The sequence below is a fragment of the Triticum dicoccoides genome, chromosome 7B (genome assembly GCF_002162155.2).
Source record: "Triticum dicoccoides isolate Atlit2015 ecotype Zavitan chromosome 7B, WEW_v2.0, whole genome shotgun sequence".
NCBI classification, from domain to species: domain Eukaryota; kingdom Viridiplantae; phylum Streptophyta; class Magnoliopsida; order Poales; family Poaceae; genus Triticum; species Triticum dicoccoides.
The window spans coordinates 691,939,434-691,964,254 of record NC_041393.1 but is presented as its reverse complement, the minus strand read 5'-3'; the positions used below and the strand labels follow the sequence as shown (position 1 = coordinate 691,964,254).

At 44.2% G+C, this 24,821-nt stretch overlaps 2 protein-coding genes across 2 annotated transcripts; both read left to right on the top strand.

Moving 5' to 3' along the window:
- The first annotated feature begins 1,514 nt into the window (after nt 1–1,514).
- Nucleotides 1,515–12,061, top strand: LOC119339403. The gene is made up of 14 exons (XM_037611480.1): nt 1,515–1,698; nt 3,774–4,013; nt 4,097–4,246; nt 4,362–4,600; nt 4,730–4,951; nt 5,052–5,144; nt 5,217–5,327; nt 5,418–5,756; nt 5,830–5,892; nt 5,962–6,051; nt 6,138–6,221; nt 6,315–6,431; nt 11,709–11,954; nt 12,041–12,061. Exons 1-14 carry the CDS (start codon nt 1,515–1,517, stop codon nt 12,059–12,061), a joined length of 2,199 nt encoding a protein of 732 aa, XP_037467377.1.
- A 7,485-nt stretch (nt 12,062–19,546) lies between these two features.
- On the top strand, nt 19,547–24,570 carry LOC119342019 (pentatricopeptide repeat-containing protein At4g33990-like). The gene is made up of 2 exons (XM_037613858.1): nt 19,547–23,745; nt 24,293–24,570. Exon 1 carries the CDS (start codon nt 19,578–19,580, stop codon nt 21,822–21,824), a length of 2,247 nt encoding a protein of 748 aa, XP_037469755.1. The 5' UTR covers nt 19,547–19,577; the 3' UTR covers nt 21,825–23,745; nt 24,293–24,570.
- Nucleotides 24,571–24,821: the final 251 nt, after the last annotated feature.

The following is a 24,821-nucleotide window of genomic DNA, read 5'->3' as shown; positions in this document are numbered from 1 at the left end:
TGGTCCGCGCCCCCCACTTGCCATTTGTCGCGCCTCGTCGTGGTCGGGGAACTCCACACCGTCTTGCCATGGCAGCCGTGTCGTGTGTGTCGCTGAAGCCGTTCAGCAAGGAGGGGTGGACGGCGCACCCGGTTGCGGTCGGTTGTAGCTGACACATATTGTCCTTACAACACCGTTTGCGGTCGGTTATAGCTAACACATATTGTTGTTGCCACTTTGCAGCACCACCGCATGCGCTCCCAGTAGCAAAAAGTCGTCGGCCTCGCTGGTCACAACATGCTCCCAGTAAAGTCTTAACTTTTAGCATTGTCCGTCATAGCTTTCTCCCACACCGGCATAGATTCCATGGGCAGTCGTGTGGATGACGTGATCTTGGTCGAGGCAACCAATCAAAAGCAAGAACGGTCGGTCGAATTACAATATCTTTTCTTTAAAGAACTATCAAGGGTCATACCTTTCCTTCTCTAGTACAACTGCAAGTACGCTCACTTTTTAAATCGTGCGTGCAGCTGGTATCCCTCCCCTTATTCTTTATCGCCATGAAGGTTGAAGGAAGGAGGAGGCTCAAGGTTGTCAGAATCGCGATTCTATTATACGATTCTACGATTTTACGATCCAAACTAACCCCTATGATTCTACGATTTTAGTTCATAGAATCTACGTTTCTACGATCCTAATAGTGAAGATTTTACGATTTGCGATCCTACCATTGAAGCTCCGATCCGATTCAAAATCGCGATTCTGACAACCTTGAGGAGGCTAGATTGATGTGTCAGCCTCTCGGATATGTCGTTACATCACCGTCGACGGGCGGTCATAGCTGACGCATATCGTTGTCGCCAATTTCGTAGCACCACCCCATGCGCTCTCAGCATCGATCAAAAGTCCCCGGCCTCACATGGCACAACATGCTCCCGGGCTGATTGCAGCTTCTAACATTGTCAGTCTTAGCTTTCTCACACACCGGTCATAGCTTCCATGGGCAGTCGTGTGGGGATGACGCGATCTTGGTTGAGGTGACCGATCAAGAGTCATATCGGTCGATCGAGTTACAATATTTTTCTTTAACCAACCATTGAGGTCGCAAGTTTCCTTTTTCTGGTACGACTGCAAGTACGGTCAGTTTTTGAGCCGTGGGTGTAGCTGGGATACCCTCCCCTGAGGGCATATACAACGCAGGCGCTACGAATTAAATCCCGGCTGTATTGGCAGTTTCCGAATTATTTCCTATGCTTTCTCTGGCATCAATGCTCACCTAGGTGTCGAGCGCTAAGTAATCACGTACAAAATCCAGTTCCTAGCGCCTGCCCCAAGCGCCTATGCTTGTGATTTTTTTTCAGGATACTAAGCGCCTAAATAAGCACCTCTGCATTGAAGATGCCCTTATGCTCTATCACCATGGAGGTGGAACAAAGGAGGAGACTAGATTGACGCATATCATCGTCGCCACTTTGTAGCACCATCACCTTTGCTCTCAGCATCGATCAAAAGTCACCGGCCTCGTTGGTCACAACATGTTCCGGGACGGGTCACAGCTTCTACCATTGATGTTAGTCGCACTTTTGTCCCACGCCGGTTGTAGCCTCCATGGGAAGGCGTGTGGGAATGATACGATCTTGGTCGAGACGACCGACCAGGAGCGGATCTGCCAGCCGATCGCTGTTGTTCATAACAACACCATCGCGTTCATCGTCCAAGGTCCGTCCCATCTTCAAGCTTGATATTTTTTTATATCAACTGGTTAGCCGAGAGAAACCATTTTATAGGTTATTTAGCACATGTTACGTAAATCAATTTTATAAAGCCATTACTATTTAGATATATCTAATTTCCCTTTCAATCAATAAAATCATAAATAAAATATACTCTATTTTTCCATGCCAAAAACGTTTCTTTGAAAAAATTCCATGCCAAACAAATTAATATATGCAATATTATCAAAATAATAATAATATATGTAACAATGTCCCGATTGTTCCAAAACAATTTCCCTCCAGTTCCCCTTGATAAAAAAACAATATATCCAAATTTCCATCCAGTTTTCGACCATGGCGCTTACTTTTCCCTCCAATTAACTAGAAAACGCTAGATAAATTGGGTCTCAAACCCATCCACATCCAGCCCAGCCGCCCACCGTTCGGCGGCTACCTCGCCGCACTCCAACGCCCACGACACCGCCCTTGAGCGCCCAGTGCGGCCGCCACCTGCACCCCCCCTCCCACCCCCATCTCAACCCCCGTACGATCTGCCGCTTCCTCGACCTGCATCGGCGCCGCTTCCTCGATCTGTCTTGGCGCCGTTTGGATCGTTGCGGCGACGGCTTCGTCGGTCTTCAGCTCCGCCACCTACATCCTGTAGGAGTACGATCTCGTGGCTGGTATGGATCTGGACGCCCACCCTTTCCCTGATCTGACTGCTACGAATTCTCTGAGGTGCATGCTAGGTGAAACACCACTGTAGTGATGGAGGGGCGGAGACAGGGAGGGGCGAGCAGGGGTTCCCCTGCCAATCGCTCGCCCCCTCAACGATTCGTAGCACAGTGTGTACTGTAGATGCCTAATGGCCGCGGCTAATTGCATAATTAGCACATACGTAGACAAATAATTAAGCAATCACAGATGTTGAAAAGCCCATAAACCATGTAAGGTTGTGTCTGACTATAGTTTTGTGATGTGCCAATGCCTAATCCACCAATCAGGTCGATCCATTTGTACATGTGCGTGTTATACACTTCTGCTAGATCGATCCATTGACTATTGTTTAAATTTGATCAGACTTCTTGAGAAATATGACAGACCTTAAACTGGTCAATTAATCTTTCATTTAAAATAGTAAAGTAGTCTGGTAATTATGTGTCTTTTTATATATAGTAGTCAAAGATGAAACGAAAGACACGAACAACTACTGTGGTAAGTTATTTTTCAAACCAATTGCTTCAACTTCAAGCTGCAACATTCTTGTGGAGAATTGTCATTTTTTTCATGTACCAATTATTTCTCCCTGTACCGATGCAAGCTTTTTAGAGTTCCCTTGATTGAAAGACTCGTTTTGTTAATCTCAAACTCAGATGGATGATGCTTGGCTGGCTCATTCGGCTCCTTTGTCATTTTCTTTGATGCCCTAAGACTATCATGATCAAACCCAACTCTGCTCTTTGATTCGATGCAGCCGATCTACTGCAACAGTTTCACCTGCGTAAATTGAACCATTAGGATCAAATGACTGAAATTACGAACAGAGAAAATGCTTAGGATTTGCACCATCACCTGATGATCCTATGTACTTTTGTTTTCCCTTCTGTTTAGGGAAGCAGTGAACATCATCAGGTCCTGTACACTTTTCAACTTAAACCTGTCCTGAATCCATATGTCGACAGCGTTATATATTAGTGTGGGTGTGGCTGGACCCATGGTCTTGTACCTCTTCTCTCTGTTTTGAGTTATGATAAGATGATAGTGCATTGACGTGCTACTGTGTACTTCTCTGCCCTCTCCATTCACATGTCTATTGGAAAATTAAATTGTCCCTGTTATGTCATTAGTTCATTTGTCTTTACTTGTAATGATTTAATTGACATTTTTATATATAACTTAGGATGGCTACGGACATGTTGACCATATACCTGCACTATGAAGATACAAATCAGGAAGCCAAAATTTTACAAAGATCGATGATGAGATGTGATGTCTCGTATTATGACTTAATCTTGATGACAGAAGAAGTTGGCTTTCAGGCAATTGACTTTTTGTACTATGCGAAAAAAACCTGTCTAGGCAGCTCCTACTTAGTTCACATTTATGATGAAGGTCTTGTGATGAAAATGTTGTCTGAACCTGAGATTGTGAAAGCTGTCCATCTGTATGTGTCTAAGGAGAAGGCTGACGATCATATTGCTCCGCCTAGCAAGCAAATTGATATTGCTCCATCTAACCATCCAAATGAGAGTGTTCTCTTACAGGACGATGGTGTCTCTGCTGAAGGGGCAGGGCAACTTATTATGCAAGGGCCGCAAAGTATCCCTCTTGAACCATGCTTATTACATATCTGTATCTACTGTTGTAATTATTGGAATAAAAGATGTATGGTTGTTCTGCAGGACCATTACGTAGGTCAAAAAGGTTGAATGTGATTCAGGTTACGGACCAATGTGATGATGAAGATGGAGACTGCAACAATGGTGAGCAATTCCCACCAGGTCATGAATCACAAGCATTGGTCGATGAAGAGGGTCAAGTTTACAATCAAGGTAACAACCTATTACATTTTGTGCTTCTATTAATTAACTTGTATATGCTTAGTATCGAAAGAATAATCGGCGGGCATCATTTCATTAGTACTTTTCTTAATTAATCTTGTAGTAGACAATGAAGTACGCAAGCGCAAGAGAACAAGCTTGCCAATTGTCTGGAACATGCCAAAGGGGCAAAGAATAGTTGTAAAATGCAATGAAGATAGCCAGCCTATAGGAGAGGAAGGTGCAATCTTGGGGAAGTTTCTGGGCACGATTGCTAGAAATGGGGGATTTTGCCCACTAAACATAATTGATTGGTGTCATATCAAAAAGAATAGTGGTGAGGAAACAATATTGCAGTGCGTACAGGTACTTCACAATTAACAAGAAAACAAAATATGTTATTTGCTGCCTTTCTATTTATATCTAATTTGTCCACACGAGATGTAGTGTGGTCTGCATGTCTATTTACATCCATTCTTTATTTTGTACTTTTAGACAAAGTTCGTGTATCCTCGATCATGTGAAAAATGGATACTCAAATCAATTGGAAGAGACTGGAGGAAATTTAAGTGTAGTTTGAAAGATGCTTTCTTCAATCCCGCCATTGAAAAAAATCCAAACATCAAGCGAAAGGCTTTGTATAAGCTCTGTCCAGAAGATGTGGACAATGATCAATGGCGTGGGCTTGTTAAATATTGGAAGTCCAAAAAAGGAAGGGTAATGAATGAGATACTCTACTTTCCTGTTTTCACATTTAAATGTGAGTTCTCGGGCTTATCTATAAAGTTGCATTTACGATATGATTGCATCATAACAGGCCCTTGCTGAGAAGAACATAATTAGCCGTTCCCTCGTGAAGGACCCACATAATGTTGGCACAAAGAGTTATGCTTGTTGGGGTGAAGACATGGTGAGTAATCTTGATTCCTGAAGTGTTTTTCTGTGTCTCTTTTGTCATATGGGTGCTGTTTTTGTTTTGTAGAGGCAAGCTGATCCTGAAAAGAAACGACCACACAGATCAAAGGTTTATTTAGCAACTCACAAGAAGAAGGACGATGCTAATGCTAAAAATAAAGATAGAAATAAGCGCCTGGTAGGCAATTAATATAGAAATTGTCTAATTGTTCTCGGGATCAAGTTATGGTTCAATCTAACTAGTGTATGCATGATTCTTTTCTTATAGGATCGATTGGAGAGTCTAATAACCGAACGACCAGAGTTGGCACAAAATTTGAATGGAAGAGTCGCATGGGAAGGTGATGCCCTGCAGGAAGTGTTAGGGAAAGAAAAGGTTGGACAAGTGCATGGCATGGGTTTGGTTCCAACTCCTAAGCAAGTCTACGGTCGTACGCCACGGTATCTAAAGAACATCAATATGACTACAACTGATGGATCACCATATGAAGTTGAACATGATGTTTGGGAGGAAATAGCAAAGATGAAAGAGCATATAAAAAAGCAAGACCAGATTATTAAAGATATGAATAACAAAGAAGGCTGTGTCAATAATGCCATAGAAGAGGTAAAGGACTTTTTTATCCCACCCTTTGCATGCATTTCTATCAATATTTTACTCAGATTTGTTAGTTCTGTAGGAAAACCTCCAATCAAATGATAATGGTATTTCTCGGTTACTAGTACTGCTTGGTAAAACAAAGGTAATGTTAATAAAGGCCTACATCATTGCTTGTCACTTGAAACCTTCATATTAATATTTCAGTTTGCAGAGAATCCAGTGCAATGGACCTGTTCAGGCACGCTCGCCTATGCAACATGACATTCCTGAGGATAATAATTTATCACGTTCACATGAAAAGGTTATGCCTATAGTTACTCTTACTCATGTCACAAAGATAGAATATAAAATAATTGCTTGCTTACCATTCTTGTGTCATGGAACTAGGTTGGCGACCATGATGTCAACCAATTACAAATTCAACAAAATTCATCATCACCACAAGACCTTGTTATTGATTCTGTGCTAGAGGTAATTTTCGTGCCTTTTGAGTTTTGAAGTTGTAGCTTTCTGTAGCTTCAACGTATGAATATCATTCCATCTAATATTATTGTATCTTGGTAGGTGAGGGAGACGAGGAATATTATGGGTGAATTTGTTTCAAGACCGAACCTGCAAGGGACTAGAACTGAACACCCACACCCAGGTCGCTCAAAAAGAAGGCGTACTTCTTCCATCAAGGTAAAGATTCACCAAGGTGCATGGTTTACTGCACCCAAATTACCAACCCAAACCTTCATTATCATGCCTGCTTGAAAAATGGATTTTATTACAATTTTTTGCTCAATCTGTTGTATACAAGTAAATGATAAATTTAACCAAGCATGAGCTAGTGAGGTGACCTTGGGCATTAGACTTCGTGCCGGGTCCAGTTTATTTAGTTTTTTAGGGCACCTTATGTAACGACTTGGTTCCGATGCGCCAGGTGTCCGCCAGTTATTCGCCGTCATTGTCATGTCATTTGCTTACGTGTTGCATTTTATTATGTCATTATGTGTATTTTATTTTGCATACGTGTTCGTCTCATGCATCCGAGCCTTTTCCCCGTTGTCCGTTTTGCAATCCGGCGCTTCTATGCCCTCCGGCGTTCCCCTTTTGTCTCTCAGCGGGTGTTAAACTTTTTTGGAATGGACCGAGTCTTGCCAAGCGGTCTTGGTACATCACCAGTAGACCGCCTGTCAAGTTTCGTGCCATTTGGAGGTCGTTTGGTACTCCAACGGTTAACCGGGTAATCGTAAAGCCCCTCTCTCTTTGCAGCCCAACACCCCTTCCAAAGTGGCCCAAAATCCATTTAACTCCCCTTCATGCTCTCGGTCGTTCGATCACGACCGTGTGGGCAAAAACCGCTCCTCATTTGGACTCTCCTAGCTCCCTCCACCTATATATATGGCCTCCCTCCGAAAATCCCGGTCTAACCCTAGATCAAACCTCCCTCTCGCCCGCCGGACATGTCCACCTCGCTGCCGGACACGTCCACCGCCGCCAGCCACCTCACCCCAGCGAATCACGCGCCGCCACCTCAGCTCCGTCACCGCCTTCAACCAATCCCCCGCCGCCATGTCATCACCCGCGGCTCCCTCTCTCTCTCCTCCCACCCGCGCGGCCCGCGGACCCGGATCGGGCCTGCCCGGCCCGCGCCGCCCGGCTGCGCCGCCGCCGCGCCTCCCAGCCCGGTCCCTCGCTGCCTTGTCGCCGGGTCGTCGCGCCTCCCGCGCCCGGGCGCCCGAGCGCTCCTCCGCCTCTGAGCGCCGCCGCCGGCCTCGCCCCGCCTCCCGTGCTCCGTCGGAGCTGTGCCGACCGTCGCCGCCCCGCCATGGCGCGCCGCTCGCCGCGCAGCCCCTTGCCGGTCGCCTTCCGGCCCCGCCGCGCCCTGCACCGCGCCGGTGCGCGCCTCCTTCGGCGATCGCGCCTCCCTCCGGCCTCCTCCGCGCCCCGTGCCACTCGTCGGAGTTCACCTCGCCGGAGCTCCGGCCGGATCCGAAAGGTGGACGAGATCCACCACCACCGCGATCCAAACAGCGCGTGCCCCGTCCTGGATCTGCTCCGTCCCGGGATCTCCTCGTCCCGGGTTGACTTTTCCCGGAGGTATAATTTGCCTAAGTCCCCGAATCTGCTAATATTATCATGCCATGTTCGTCATGCCGTGTCTCTGTATCCGTAGCTTCGTTTTGTGCGTGTAATATATCAAATTGTTCGTCTCGACGAGTACATCATTTCATTCCATTGCATCATATTTATTTGAGGTCATCTTGATGCCTGAATCATCGTTGTAAGTGTGCTTCATAATGTTTCTGCTGTCTGTTAACAGAACGAGCTCTTTTGTCATTTTTGCCATGATTGATGTGTGCATCCTATGAGGTTGATGTCTACATGTGTTTTGAACTATGCCACGTCTTTTTTATAGAGGTGCTTATCATGTATTTTTGTGATTAATGTGGTGACTAGCACAAGCATGCAAACTAGGCATCGTGATGTTGCTGATTTTAGTTCCTGTTCTGCTGTTATTTTGATGCCATGTAAACATGATGTTACAGATAGATCAATGCATATTTTGAGATACTTCAGTAAGGGTGTTTTGAATTGTCTATCCATTCATGCCCTTTATTGCAATTATGGAGTAGTCTAGCATGTCATTTTCGTGCTCTACTTTTGCTTCAAAATGTTTCCTGGCAGATTGTTTACATGTTATTCAATTTGGCCAAGCTTGCTATAGTTGATCCTTGCATGCTATGGACTTGTTCTTGACTTGGTTTGTTTCACAAACATGTCTTCTTGATGATGCTATGCTTATCTTGTTATGCAATGACTTGTGGTGAGCGAATCGAGCTTGTTAAGTAGTGTACATGATGTTGCTGTTTTGCTAGGCTGAATCTGTTATTTCGTGATGCTATATAAACATGTTGCTACTAATCATTCTATGCATAATCTGGAGATGTGCTCTAAATATGTTTTGATCTACATGTCATCCTCTAACCATCCATGCCCCTGGTTGTATTTATAGGTTGTTGTAGCTTGTTGTAATCTTGCTCTAAAGTTGCTTCATAATGTTGCTGTCAGCCTGTTAACATTAAGTTCATTTGTTCCCATGTGTTTTGCTAGTGTTCCATGCATCCTATGACCTTGCTATTGCCATGCTTAGCTTCACAAATATGTCTTCTTGCTGTTGGGTGCCTTGTCATGCTATGTATTGCTCTGTAGTGATTGGTACAAGCTCATCTACATGCCTTTATAATTCGGTTTCTGCCATGTTTGAATCTGTATTATAACTTGCTATGTTTATATGGGTGTCATTATATTTTCTCGTCCTTTTTAACTTATGGTCACTAAGGGACTTTTGATCTATGCATTTAGTAGATTCATGCCATGTCTTTGTTTGTCATTATAAGTTCCTGTAACATGTTGTTTGATAGCTCTAAACATTGCATCGTGATGTTATTTTCTGCAGAGTCTGAAATTGTTATAACTTGCAATCTTATCATGTGTGTTTGAGCATGTTCTAGTGATTTCTGGAGATAGCTCAGTGTTCATGTTTTGTAATGCTTTACTTGTACATCATGCCCATGCCTTTTTGTTATTATATTGTGGTGCTGTAGCATGTTGTTTTGATGCTTGCAATATGCCTTGTCGCTGTTTTGGACAGCTTGTCCTTCAAACTTGTATGGGGTGTGTGTTTGAACCGTTGCTCCGTTTTGAATGTGCTCTATATGAAACTTGCTTGATTTTGCATGTAGTTTCATATTATCATGTTGCATCTTTATTTTGAGGTATTTGCTTGATGTTTATATGCCTTTTGCATCAATGCCATGTTTGACTTGTTTTGCTCATATCTCCTAGGCCGTAGCTCCGAGTTAAATGAACTTTATATGTAACTTGACTGGAATCTCGTATAGATCATCTTTGTGCATCTTAACTTGATTTTTAACTACTTGAACATAAGGTTTATTCAGATCTGTACCAATTTCGAAATATGCATATGAGGATTTACCGAAATTGTTATATGTTGTTCCCGGCCTCATTTAAACTTGCCTTGATGTGTTGCTCTTGTTTACATCATATATTGCCATGAGTAGCTTCATGTAGATTTGTCATGCATCATGCTTGGTTGTGCATCATGTCTTGTATATGTGTGGTGTGTTTACTATGTTGTGTGCTTCTTTTCGATAGTTCTTGTTTCGTTGCGATCGTGAGGATTCCTTCGTCTATGCTTGGTTCGTCTTTGTGGCTTCATCTTCTTCATGGACTCGTTCTTCTTCCTTGCGGGATTTCAGGCAAGATGACCGCTACCCTGGATCTCACTATTATCATTGCTATGCTAGTTCCTTTGTTCTATCGCTATGCTGCGTTATCTATCTTTTGCTCATCAAGCAATCCCAAATTGCCATGAACCTCTAACTTTTGACACCTTTCCTATGCAAACCGTTGTTTGGCTATGTTACCGCTTTTGCTCGGCCCTCTTATAGCGTTGCTAGTTACAGGTAAAGTTGAAGATTTCTCCTTGGTGGACAGGATTTTGTTGGGATATCACAATATCTCTTATATTATTAATGCATCTATATACTTGGTAAAGGGTAGAAGACTCGGCCTTTTGCTTAGTGTTTTGTTCCACTCTTGCCGCCGTAGTTTCCGTCATACCGGTGTTATGTTCCCGGATTTTGCGTTCCTTACGCGGTCGGGTGATTTATGGGACCCCCTTGACAGTTCGCTTTGAATAAAACTCCTCCAGCAAGGCCCAACCTTGGTTTTACCATTTGCCTCACCCAGCCCTTTTTCCCTTGAGAGTCGCGCTCTCGAGGGTCATCTTTATTTTATCCCCCCCGGGCCAGTGCTCGTTGTGAGTGTTGGTCCAAACTGTCGACCGCTGGTGGCCACCAGGGGCAACTCTGGGCTGGCCTACCGGAAGTCTGGACAATCCGGTGTGCCCTGAGAACGAGATATGTGCAGCTCCTATCGGGATTTGTCGGCACATCCGGGCGGCTTTGCTGGTCTTGTTTTACCATGGTCGAAATGTCTTGTAAACCGGGATTCCGAGTCAGATCGGGTCTTCCTGGGAGAAGGTCTATTCCTTCGTTGATCACGAGAGCTTGTCATGGGCTAAGTTGGGACACCCCTGCAGGATATAATCTTTCGAAAGCCGTGCCTGCGGTTATTGACAGATGGGAATTTGTTAATGTCCGGTTGTAGATAACTTGACACCAGATCCGAATTAAAACGCATCAACCGTGTGTGTAGCCGTGATGGTCTCTTTTTGGCGGAGTCCGGGAAGTGAACACGATTTCTGGGTTATGTTTGACATAAGTAGGAGTTCAGAATCACTTCTTGATCATTGCTAGCTTCACGACCGTTCCTTTTGCTCTCTTCTTGCTCTTACTTGCGTATGTTAGCCACCATATATGCTTAGTCGCTGCTGTTGCCTCTCCACTTTACCCCTTCCTTTCCCTTTAAAGCTTTGCTAGTCTTGATACCCATGGTAATGGGATTGCTGAGTCCTCGTGGCTCACAGATTACTACAACAACAGTTCCAGGTGCAGGTTATGCGATGATCATGACGCGAGAGCGATGCTTGCTTGCGTTGAGTTCTTATTCTGCTTCTTCTTCGATCAGGGGATAGGTTCCAGGTCGGCAGCCTGGGCTAGCAGGGTGGATGTCGTTTGAGTTTCTGTTTGTGTTTCATCCGTAGTCGGATGATGCTCTGATGTATTGTGATGTTGTATTCATGTGGCATTGTATGCCTTATGTATGTATCTCCCTCTTTTATGTAATGTTGATGTAATGATATCCACCTTGCAAAAGCGTTTCAATATACGGGTCTATCCTTGGTGGGACCTTCGAGTTTCTTTTGGATAGGGTCGCATATTGAGCGTGACACCTTACTTGGCTGACATTAAATTAAAAGATCTCATATTGTTCATGCAAATTATATTATCATGTCATAGAATGCTAATATTGATCATAATATAGGCTGCTTTCAAAGTAGTTTTAAAGACTTCAACATATCCCAACAAGCGGAATGTTGCGTATGGTACTATTCGGAGTACTGATCCAAGAACTAAGGCTGGTGGTATTGAGTTAGGTGCTGAATTTGCTCTTGTGCGCATAGATGAACCTATTCTTGATAATGAGGAGTTGGTAAGGGAAGTTTCTGATTGCAAGACAATTGGTGAGGCTTTCACTTTAGGATACTTAATTGCCTGGCCTTCAGCTTTTGTAAGCTACAACTTCCCTTCCACATTCTCAAATCAGATTTGTGTACATTTAATCACACATATCTAAGGTGCAATTTTCTTTTACAGATTCGAGAGAAGGATAGTTGATTTGGATAGTTGATTTGCAGCTGAATTCTTGGATCAAGAAGTAAATAAAGTTTGAAGATTTTAGCTACCAGTAGTTTTAGTTTACACTGATAGATTTAAAAATGTAATATCATCCAGAAGATCTTTTTCTTTCGTCGAATTGATGCAAATGCTATGGTGTAATATTCCCCGTAGTTGTATTTTCTATCCTCAAAATGATATGAATGATATCTTTATTGTAATTTATATGTATCATACACTCTTGTATATTCGTAATAAATATCTTCATATGAATTTCTGTATGTGTTGTGCTTCAGTTTCAATATCATTTGGATACGCTGCCAAGCATAATAATAAAATGATTAACTATTTATGCAATTGTTTTGATTTTATAAATAAATTTATATTCCATAAAACGGGTATCGAATTTTGTGGTTAATTATAAAAAACAAATACATTAATTATGTTGCCATATTGATATAGCAGTGTTACTGATGGTGTTACTATAGCTACAAAATTTGTTACTAGAGTAGTTGACAACTATAATTATAGTGTTACGATACATTGATATTATGTTACTAGTTGTGTTCCGATGCTAAAATAATGTGTTACCAGTTGTGTTACTATAGTTATAGAAACATGTTACCACCGATGTTCTACGTCTATGAAAATATGTTACTATCAATGTTACTATAATTACAAAAGTGTGTTACTGGTGTGTTCGGTAACACGTAATACACATGTTACTATAATGCAATTGTAACGCATTTTTTAACATATGGTAACAATTATTATGTGTGACAGTTGACACCACTTAGTAACATGGTCTAATGGAACACATTTCAAAATGTGTTACTATATGGCCTAGTAACACACTTTTGGGCCTGTAGTAACACAAGACGGTGTTACCAAAGTCTGTCCTCTTGTAGTGATTAAAGTAGTTAACAACCCAACAGTATTAATTAAGAGTGATGAGATACATGTGATAACCCAAGTACTAGATACTCAACATTGTCCATAACCGGGGACACGGCTAACCATGATTAGATTGTACACTCTGCAGAGGTTTGCGCACTTTTTCCCACAAGACTCGATCACCTCCGTTGATTTCTCGCACTGCATGATGTTTGAGAAACGGATAACCGAGACACAGTCTTTCAGAAACATTAACTCTCTACTCCGAGTAGACCATACCAAACCTACAAAACCCACTACCTGCTGATCTACCTCTTCAAGACCTTCACGTAACCTACTCAGCTATGCTAGAGCCCATAGTAGCTTGTGGCTGCACATGAAAGTTTCTAGCATGAATCATCTCAGTTCCCTTTAAGCCTGGCTGGTGGTCCATAGGAAGATCACACGGGTACCCCGGGATTTCCAAAAATTAAAACAGACAACACTGGGTTCCCCAGGTGCCTCAATCCACCCAGATGTTAATTTTAAGTTGCCACCTTAAGTTGAACCATTAATTAACAATCTCACATCTGTCATGGATTCACTCAAACCCAACCACGTCTACGAGCATAGCATAGCAATATAAGCAACACGTAGAAGGAACTCCCAAGGGTTTGATAGTAATAGGGCAATATGTTCTACCTCAACAACTACTTCCCAACCCACAAGTTAAAGACATCCTAACCATGCAATGTTTGAGGATAGGAACTAATGCATAAAAACTGGGTATGAAAAGAATATGATCAATGTGTTACTTGCCTTGCTGACGATCCGCGAATCCTAGAGACTCGTAGTAACACGCTTCGCACTCCGGGAATTCTATCGCAAGCAAACAATAACATACATAAGCAACAAGCAATGATGCACAAGCAAAACTCAACTAAAAGAGGTTGACCAGAAAGTTCAACTTAAGAACTCCGGTTCGCAAAAAGAATCAAACCAAACGGAACAACGAAACTCAAACGGCGAAAGAAACAAGATCTATTTACTAATCTGAACTAAGGTCAAATTTTACAGTATCAAAATCTTGTTTAAGTTGTTTAGACAGAAAGAGGGCCTCGAGATGAAGATCTAGGCGCTTGAATCGCCTGATTCCGACTAACGAGCGAAAAGATAAACAGAAACTAAGATCGGATCAGAAATCGCGATCAGAAAAATCACAGAATAAATCCGAGAAAAAGAAAAACTGACGAACAGACTAATAAACGAACGTTCGTTATCTGGATCTAAACGAAAAACGCGTTCGCTAAAATGAACGAACGAGCGAACACTCGCTAAATAAATAAACCGGAGAAAACCGATCTATTTACAAAAAAGGAAAACTAGGGTTTTCTAAAAAAACCAAAACGGTTTTTTCTCAGAAAACCGGGGCGGCGGGCGGCTACCTCGGCTCGGCTCTGGCGGGGCTCTGACGGGGGTCCGGTGTGGCAACGGGCGGCGTGGGTGGCGGGGTGGCGGCGGGAGACGGCGGCGGCGGCGCTCGGCTGCGGCGGCGGCGAGGCGCGGCAAGCGGCGACGGCGATGGCTCGGGGCGGGTCGGGAGGCGGCGGCGGCTGCGGTGGTGGCGGTGGTTTGGGGTGGTGGGGTGGTGGCTTATAAAGAGGGGGGCGTCTTGGAGGAGGGGGCAAGGCGCGGCGGCAATGAGGAGTCCCAGCCGGACTCCTCGTCCGAGTTGGCGGCGGCGCGGGGGAGTTGGGCCGGCCCGGCTGGGTTTCGGCCCAGTCGGTGCCCGAAGTTTTTTTTAAATAATTCCGCCGACAGAAAATAAATCCTATAAAATAAAAATAAAAATCTAAAAATGCCAAAGCAATTTTTCACCGTCTAAATGAAATATTTAAAACGAGATGAATATTTTCTTGGCCCTAAAATGCAATTTTGAAAACGTGCAATTTTTCTAATGCAAAAAAAATCCAAATAAACTCAAATAAAATCCAACAAATGATTTTAACATTATTCCTCCAATATTTCAATTGTTTTGGAGAAGTCATATTATCTCCTCTCATTTATTTTTATTATGAAATATTTTTCGGAGAGAAAATAAATCAAAGATCCTCGTTTCAATATTTGATAAAAATCAAATATGAAACCCAGAAAATCACCAACTCTCTCCGAGGGTCCTTGAGTTACTTAGGATTTCGAGGATTGCGGAACGAAGAATGACCTATGTATAATATTCCAAATTGAAAATTTGGGATGTTACACTTGTAGCTCCCTCTAAGAGGATCTACAGCCGGGCACCTCAAACTGGCCTCAAACGCTGGGGCGGCTCGTCCGGTCATGAAAATCTGACATAGACATGCGCCTTAAACGGGTTTCAAACGCCCTGGCTGACCGACACCCCTCATATCCAACCCAAATATGGGGCGGATGCGTCCGACAAGTAGGACTAGCGACGGGGCCCCAAACAGAAACGTCCAGAAACCTGGTGGTCCAATGGGCGCCTCCTCCGTCGCCGCGAGGCACTGCTCCGGCTCACCGCCTGAGGCCAAATACGGCTATTGAAGCCGGCCGGCGTACCCCAACCCTAACCCATCCACCTCCTCCTCTCTTTCTCTCTCTCCGTGCCGCCACCCAAGCCTGTCCGCCTCCTCTCCCACGCTCTCCAGCATCACCATGGTCCATGAAAGATCACGACGAATGCTATGCTCACGCCGGAGCACCGGAGGTAGATCGCGGAGGAGATCTAGGAACGGCGAGCCATCCACATCGCTGACGGGCTGCCTCCTGACTAGCCGGAGCCGGAGGAGGAGGTGGCGGATCCGGAGGAGGACGAGGCGAAGCAGCCTGCTCTAGGCTTCAACATGGCGGAGGCTGAGGCGGAGTTTGCCGTCTCCCAAGCCACGAAGATGGTGGAGCAACAAGTCATCCTAGAGTCCATCTAGGATGAGGCCTAGCTATGTGGAGGCCAACCGGGCGTTTCTCCGGCAGGACCAGGCGACGTCCAATGCGCTCTTTGCCGAACTCTATGCGGAGATAGAGGAGGAGGAGGAGGCCAGAGTGGAGCAGCCGGAGCTGTAACTGCCGCCCATGTACCTAGAGCCGGGAATAGAGATCGTCAACATCTCCAACGAGGATGTTGGGGAATGAAGCATGAAAATCAAAAAAATTCCTACGAACATCCAAGATCTATCTAGGAGAAGCATAGCAACAAGAGGGGAGAGTGTGTCTATGCACCCTCGTAGAACAAAAGCGGAAGCATATATAACGCGGTTTATGTAGTCATACTCTTCATGATCCGATCACGATTCAACCGATCTAGTGCCAAACGGATGGCATTTTCGAGTTTAGCACATGGGCGACTCGATGACGTCTCCTCCTCCTTGATCCAGCAAGAGAAGGCGAAGAAGTAGATGGGATCACAACCAGCACGACAACATGGTGGCGATGGTGGTGGTGGTGTCGGAATACCGGAGAACTATGCCGGGAGGGAGAGACATGGCAGTAGCCAAGGTCAATGTGTTCGGGGCCTTTGCTGCGCCCCTCCCCTATATTTATATGCCTGGGAGGGCTGGGAGTTCAGCCCTACTCCTAATAGGAGTTGCCACCAAGGGGAAGAGGATTTGGAGTCCAAGTCAAATCCTATTTCTACTAGGACTCGCCTCTTTTCCCTTCCCTAGTCGCGTGGGCCTTTGAGGGCTTGGTGCGCCTGGCCCTGGCCCAACAAGGCCAGGGCACCTCCCCACAGCCCATGCCAGCCCTTGGGACGTGGTGGAACCCTTGGAGGAATCCGGACTCCTACGGAAACCTCCGAAACGCTCTAGAAGCTTCCCGGTACAATATCGAAAAAATTGCACATTTTTTCGGAATCCCGAAAATGACTTTTCATATATAAATCTTTACCTCTCGACCCTTTTGAGACTCCAAGTACAATCCTATTCCTAGGAGGACTCTCCTTTTCCCCCTTCCCTAGCCGCATGGGCCTTTGAGGGCTTGGTGCGCTTGGCCCTGGCCCAACAAGGCCAGGGCGCCTCCCCTCAGCCCATGCCAGCCCTTGGGACGTGGTGGAACCCTTGGAGGAATCTGGACTCCGCCGGAAATCTCTGAAACCTTCTGGAAGCTTCTTGGTACAATACCGAAAAAACTGCACCTTTTTTCGGAATCCCGAAAATGACTTTGCATATATAAATCTTTACCTCTCGACCCTTCCGAGGCTCCAAGTCCAATCCTATTCCTAGGAGGACTCTCCTTTTTCCCCTTCCCTAGCCGCATGGGCCTTTGAGGGCTTGGTGCGCCTGGCCCAACAAGGCCAGGGCGCCTCCCCTAAGTCTATGCCGCGCATATATTCGCGAGCACACGTGCTATATATACACATCTCTATGTGTGTCCATATCATAGTGTCCTACTCATCATGTGGTTCTAGCATTTTGTAATGACATGCAACCCCCCCTTATAAGTTGGTCTCCTCACCCTTGGCTCACCGAGGTGGGACTAAACTTTTGCTCCATGTAGAGATGTTGATGTTTCAGTGTAGGCTCAGGCATGGAACATGTGGGCTAAGATACAAATGAATTCATATGGGCTTGGGCTTCATGCAACCAGGTGGGAAGAATTGTTGCATGCATTCTCTCATTTCCTAACATATTCTAAACGTAAGACCACCTGATGTCCGCATCCCCTCAAGAAAAAAAACTGATAAACAAGCAAAAGAACCTCCCAAAAAAATACAATAGATTATTTATTAGGAAAGTTTTGAAAAATAAATATAGGTTATTGCTTGATGCTGAATTTTTCATTGGTTATTTCTGACAGTACATAAGATGCATTTAAATTTCTTTTGCTTTAAACTATTTTGTCACACAAACCACTAGATATCTATTATATAAGCAGAAAGAATGTACCTGATGTTATTAAGACATTACCATGTTGAATGGTACACCCCGGTCTATATAATTGTCAATTCCAATATTGTACACTTTTTTTTTGTTTGGTCCAGGAAATTTAACAAGGATGCTATATAAGGAGAAAAGCATACAAAAATATTAATCGATCTCCAATCTAGTATAGAGGCATGTATCCAAACAAAAAAGGCGTCTTCAACATCACTTGAAATCACATTCTAAAAAGTCTATTAAAATGCTTTAGTAAGGGAGTTCCAGTATCCACAGGTGCATGTCCCCAAATAAGAAAAGGCTCCTTCAACATATCACTTCTTCATTCTAAACAACCTGCAAGTGTTTAATTGCATAGTCATCCAAGATCTCGATGCACCTACAAGAAAATGAATGGCCAGATGACAAAACCTAGCCAAGGCAGCAGCAACCATGGGCTCCAAGAATAGTATAAACAAACAACAAAATTGTGCTGAAAGATGCATCATCTGGATTGCAGGTTTTCAACGGCACAACAATATGGTAAACAATGATCCAAAAAATTAAAAAAGAATAATGACAAAAGCATATACATAAATCATGGTCGACCCAATCTACATCGATGTCTAAGGCATCTTTACATATCACTCTCGCTGAAGAACCCATTGAATGCAAAGCCCGTGGTTGGGGACAACACATATAAAACAAGGAGCCTCCAACAGTTGGGCGATAACAACCAGCCAACAAAAAATCAACCAAAGCGCTACCAGGCAACAAACGTCCCAAGCATACAGGTCAGATGTATCATGACCTAACTAAGACAAGTAGCTACAGAACTATATCATGGTGCAATTCAGCAACAACCAACCAACAAGAACATATAGCATCGTCGTCATCATGCTCAATGGCACCAACGCCATTGTCACTCATCTGAAACAAAAAAATAAATGCAACACATCACAAATACTAGAATGCAGAACAGCTCCTTGTGAATCTGTACATGTATACAAATGGCGCAACAACTCCTTGTGAGCAACATTTACATATTGTAAAAACTTCTGCATGACACAAAGCAACAGCTTGAGAGTAACACCCCTACAGAAACGTACTCTACATGTAGAATTTCTGTTCCGACATATTTGGATTGCGATGCTCAAGCTTAGAATTTGTGTCGAATCTCTGCCTATCCATTAAAATAGTGATTTGTATTATAACTTACGAACGATCAAGTTAAAATGTAAAAAGATGTTGCTAAAGCCACATTATATCGAAAGAGTGAGGCCTTGTTCAAGAATCAAGACATCAAGATGAAGCTAGCAAAATGAGACAAGAGATCACTCGGATATCTGAGAATAGTCAGAGCAGTTCCTCAAGCATCATGACATGAACTTAATGTCAATGGACTGACCACAACAATCATTCTAGATATGGTTCCTACAGATTCAGGGCAAAACCAAAACCCCATAATTAGCATTAAAAAAATTCTACTGCATTTGGCAAGACCGTCCACCAACATTCAGCATTACAAAGGCGTCCGAGCAGAATTTCTCACGTTCAACTAATTCTACGTATCCTATAATCAATTAATGAAGATTAGTGCTTATCTAGTACTTCTTCGGTTTTAAAATAAATGACTCAACTTTATATTGAGTGCCGTGCTGCGTGCCGTGCTTCCATGAGCCACTAGTGTGGCAGAATACACGCACGCGCACACGCAAGAAGAAAAAAGGGAGAGAAAGACAACTCCCGCGCGCGCGGTCGTCCGCGGAACACCAATGCCAGCGGCGGCGCTGCCGCGTGGCGTCCAGGCGGTGCTGGTGACCTCCGGCCAGCTCCGCAACCTCGACCCGCAGCTCCAGGTGCCCCCGCTCCTCCTCGCCAACACCCTCATCGCCGCCTTCTCCCGCGCGGCCCTCCCGCGCCTCGCCTTCCCGCTCCTCCGTCACCTCCTGCGCCGCGCCCGCCCCTTCCGCCCCGACGCCTTCACCCTCCCGCCGCTCATCCGCGCGGCCCCGGCCCACGCCTCCGCCGCGCAGCTCCACGCCTGCGCGCTTCGGCTCGGCCTCCTCCGCCCGTGCGTCTTCGCGTCGGGCTCCCTCGTGCACGCCTATCTCCGCTTCGGCCGCGTGGAGGAGGCCCGCGGGGTGTTCGACGAAATGCCCGGGCGCGACCTGCCGGCCTGGAACGCGATGCTGTCCGGGCTGTGCCGCAACGCCCGCGCGGCCGAGGCCGTGCACCTGTTCGGGCGGATGGTGGGGGAGGGCGTCGCCGGCGACTCGGTGACGGTCTCGAGTGTGCTGCCCATGTGCGCGCTGCTCGAGGACTGGGTGCTTGCGCTGGTCGTGCACGTGTACGCGGTGAAGCACGGGCTGGACAAGGAGCTCTTCGTGTGCAATGCGATGGTCGATGTGTATGGAAAGCTCGGGATGCTGGAGGAGGCTCGTCGGGTGTTTGATGGAATGGAGCGCCGCGATCTGGTGACGTGGAATTCGATCATCTCAGGGTATGAACAGGGTGAGCAGGTTGCCGCTGCGGTCAAGATGTTTCGTGGTATGAGGGACAGTGGGGTTTCCCCTGACGTGCTGACACTTGTGAGCCTGGCGTCTGCTGTCGCACAGTGTGGAGATGACCGCGGTGGGAAGTCAGTGCACTGTTATGTGACGAGGCGGGGGTGGGATGTGGGTGACATAATTGCAGGAAATGCTATGGTTGATATGTACGCGAAGCTATCAAAGATTGAGGCAGCCCAGAGGATGTTTGATATCATGCCGGTTCGAGATGCCGTGTCCTGGAACACTTTGATCACGGGGTACATGCAGAACGGACTTGCTAACGAGGCAATCGAGGCATATAGTCGTATGCAGAAGCATGAGGGTCTGAAGCCTATTCAAGGGACAATTGTCAGTGTTTTGCCTGCATACTCACAACTTGGTGCCTTGCAGCAGGGCATGCGGATGCATGCTCTGTCAGTTAAGACTGGATTCAATCTGGATGTGTATGTTGGAACCTGTATGGTAGACTTGTATGCTAAATGCGGGAAGCTGGCGGACGCAATGCTTTTCTTTGAAAAAATGCCTAAAAGGAGTAGGAGTACAGGTCCCTGGAATGCCATCATGGCTGGCCTTGGAGTTCATGGGCATGCTGCAGAGGCTCTTAGCGTCTTCTCACGAATCCAGCAGGAAGGAGTTAATCCTGATCATGTCACATTTGTTTCACTATTGGCCGCCTGTAGTCATGCTGGCTTAGTTGACCAAGGACGGAGTTTCTTTGATATGATGCGTATAACATACGGCATTATCCCCATTGCAAAACATTATGCGTGCATGGTAGATATGCTTGGCAGAGCTGGTCAGCTACAGGAAGCTTTTGATTTCATACACAACATGCCAATTAAACCTGACTCTGCTGTTTGGGGCGCTCTGCTTGGTGCTTGCAGGATTCATGGGAATGTTGAAATGGGCAAAGTGGCTTCGCAAAACCTGTTTGAACTTGATCCAGAGAATGTTGGATATTATGTTCTAATGTCGAACATGTATGCGAAGGTTGGGAAATGGGATGGAGTTGACGAAGTGCGGTCTTTGGTCAGACACCAAAATTTGCAGAAAACCCCTGGATGGAGTTCAATAGAGGTGAAAAGATCAGTGAATGTGTTTTACAGTGGCAACCAGACAGAACCCCACCCTCAACATGAAGAGATCCAGGCAGAGCTGCAGAATCTGTTGGCCAAAATGAGAAGTATAGGTTATGTTCCTGACTACAGTTTTGTCCTACAGGATGTAGAGGAGGATGAAAAGCAACACATCTTGAATAATCATAGTGAGAGATTAGCTATTGCCTTTGGCATCATAAATACTCCTCCAAGAACTCCGCTCCATATATACAAGAATTTGCGTGTGTGTGGGGATTGCCACAATGCCACCAAATATATATCGAAAATAACTGAGAGAGAGATCATTGTCCGGGATTCAAATCGGTTCCACCACTTTAAACATGGTCATTGTTCTTGTGGGGATTTTTGGTAAAATGCAATATAATGTTTTTGTCTACCCATTGCTTGGGACAAAAGGTTTGTTGTTGTACAATATAATATTTTTGTCTGCACACCATGTTTTCTCAAGCTAAGCACGTAGTGATCGATTATGCTGTTAGAATTCATGTACTGAAGAAGATTTAGGAATGAACTGAAATAGTTTACTAATGTAAAGAAGTATACATAATTGTTTAGTTAAGCAAAACTCCTCCCATCTATTCTTGAACTGGTAAAATTTAACTGGAAAACATGTTTGTTGTTGCTTACAGGCATTGAATTGCAATAATCCATAAATTTATCTGATCAGCTTTAGACTCTTTTATAGTCCTGGCCTCCTGGGTCATTTCTGATATATGACTGCTTGGTTGGTAATATTACATTTCCTGCCTATTCTCTTATGATACATTATCATTGATCAACTGCCGCCACCAGCAGTGTATCCTCCTCTGCATCTTCTCTCTCCCGAGGATCTCTGTTACCATCATTGTCAACTCTTGCGGCCGCCGCTGCAGGACAGTGGGACCGCTTCCTCCTTGCAGGTTCCGCTAACCAGATCTGTCCAAGTATATATTTATGCTTGGATATCCGTAGGTTTGGTCTGTCCAAGTATATATTTATACGGTGCTATACTGTGTCCATCTCGGCGACCAAGCATAAATATTTGTGCTTGGTCTTCTGTTCTGCAAAGCTGTTACCCATTGCACTGCAGAAAAAAAAAACTTTATTTTCCAGGATCCTGGGGTTTTCTTCTGAGAAGTTTCTGTATATCTTCAAATAGTTGGAACTTCTATACAAAACAGTAGTGCATTCACTATAAGCTCTTTTTAGAAGTTAGGATGATGTCTTCCATGTAACATAAGCATCATTGTATTTTGTGGTTTTGGATATAATTTTTACTTATTGGTCCACTCACCATTTATTTTGTTCTTTTGGTTCTATATAATGTCTCATGGATAACTTTAACTTCCTTGGCACAATTAAACTCAACTATGATTTGATTTCATATTTATTTCACCAGTATGGCATTTAGGATTTGTGTCATGATTCAGGAGATAAATTTAGGAGCTTCCGCTGTCTAAGGTAATTTCACAAGGTATAGGTCAAGTCAAAATGATCTACATGTTTACTAATTCAAAAAGTAGGTCACCGGATCGAATCACAAGGTGAAGCAAGATAAACTAGCAGGTGTGCAATGTTTATTTTGCTTTCTGTTGTGTTATTCTGGTTCAGATTACATATCCTTGCGTTAGATACAAGTTTCAATGGAATATTGCACTCCTAAAAATTATGTTTTTTTATGCATGATGCAGGGTTCAACAGACCCTGTTATATGGTGTTTTGAATCTAGGTGTCCATCTATATGTATCCCTTCTTGATATGCTTCTACTATTGCAGCATCACAAACAGACTAAAAAATGCTTACATTGATAGCTACAGTTATTGTTGCTCTTTTCTTGCATATAAGGAAAAAAGCATCATGACAGTAGCATGGCTTGGCCCGGCAGTGATCATGGTAGCCTGCTTGGTGTTGTCCCTACTCTCCACGCTGAAACAACAACAAGATGTAGGCATCACAAAAACAACAACAATACCATCTCATGTTGCCACCAGCCCGGAAACAACAACAAGATGTAGGCATCAAACATAATTTCCTTGCATATTGCTCGACTCAGTCGACTGATTCCCTCTGAATTTGCTGGCAGACGTGTGGAGTGCACTTGCTGTGCGCATGTACTGTGGACGAGTCGGCTATCTTACTGTACTCTGCAGGTGTGTATTCCTTCCACTGTTCATGGAAATGTCCAGTGAAATCAGTCACCTGGAATTTGCCCCCCGGCCCTCTACAGTAGCATCAACAAGGTCACATAGTCCTCGATATTTCAGAAGGTCAGCGGATGCCACCTTTCATCCTGGTATGACTCATTTGATTTTTTATTTAGTTGTTATGCCTAAATTTATCTGGAAAGATATTTCTAACTACCTTCCGCAAGTTATTTTGTATAAATGTAAAAGTAGGGAACTACGTTCTAATCGATAGAACAAAAATCAACTTAATATCCTTAGACTAATGTTATGTATGGCATATTGTATATGAATTCTAGTAATCAAGCAAGTCTTTGTTGTTTACTCCCTCCGTTCCTAAATATAAGTCTTTGTAGATATTTCACTATAAACTACATACGGATGTATATAGATGCATTTTAAGTGCGGATTCATTCATTTTGCTCCGTATGTAGTCCACCTAGTAAAATCTCTACAAAGACTTACATTTAGGAACGGAGGGAGTATAATTGAGTATTCATAAATTTTAATACTAATATTTTCAAAATCGCTAGCCCACGGTGGCAGATGCATCGAAGGAGTATTGTAGTTTCAGGTAGAAATGACAGCTAATGTGTCGTGCTGGGAACTACAACGAACTCCTCAGTGTATCCTCTTGCCCTCTTTCCATCATTGCAGTGCTAACCATTACAATTACGTCAAGGAGGATGGGATCCACATCAGCCACAGATGCTTGGTGTGTTTGACGGTAGCATCACCTGGCGTTGGGAGGCCAATGAAGAGCAAGGTTACGAGTGATATCATTGTTTTTTTTCTTTCTTATCTTACAATGATAATTGATAGCACTCAAGTGATCAAGTCCTTTTAGTCACATATTCTTTAACATTTTGCCTGAAAACGAGACTAATTGTAACTCTGCTGATACTACTATGGTCTTCCCTTTTCAAATGTTTGCATTTAGCTAACGTGCCATCTAATTGCTGCAATTAGTCACATACTCCCTCCGTCCGGAAATACTTGTCGAAGAAATGCATAAAAATGAATGTATCTAGAACTAAAATACATCTAGATACATCCATCCCTCCAACGAGTATTTCCGGACGGAGGGAGTATATGAAACAGCACTCTAAAAGTTGTATATTACAGGAAATATTATCCATGCTTTGTAATATTTTGCAATGAGGTCAAGTTCTGGTGTTCACTTTTA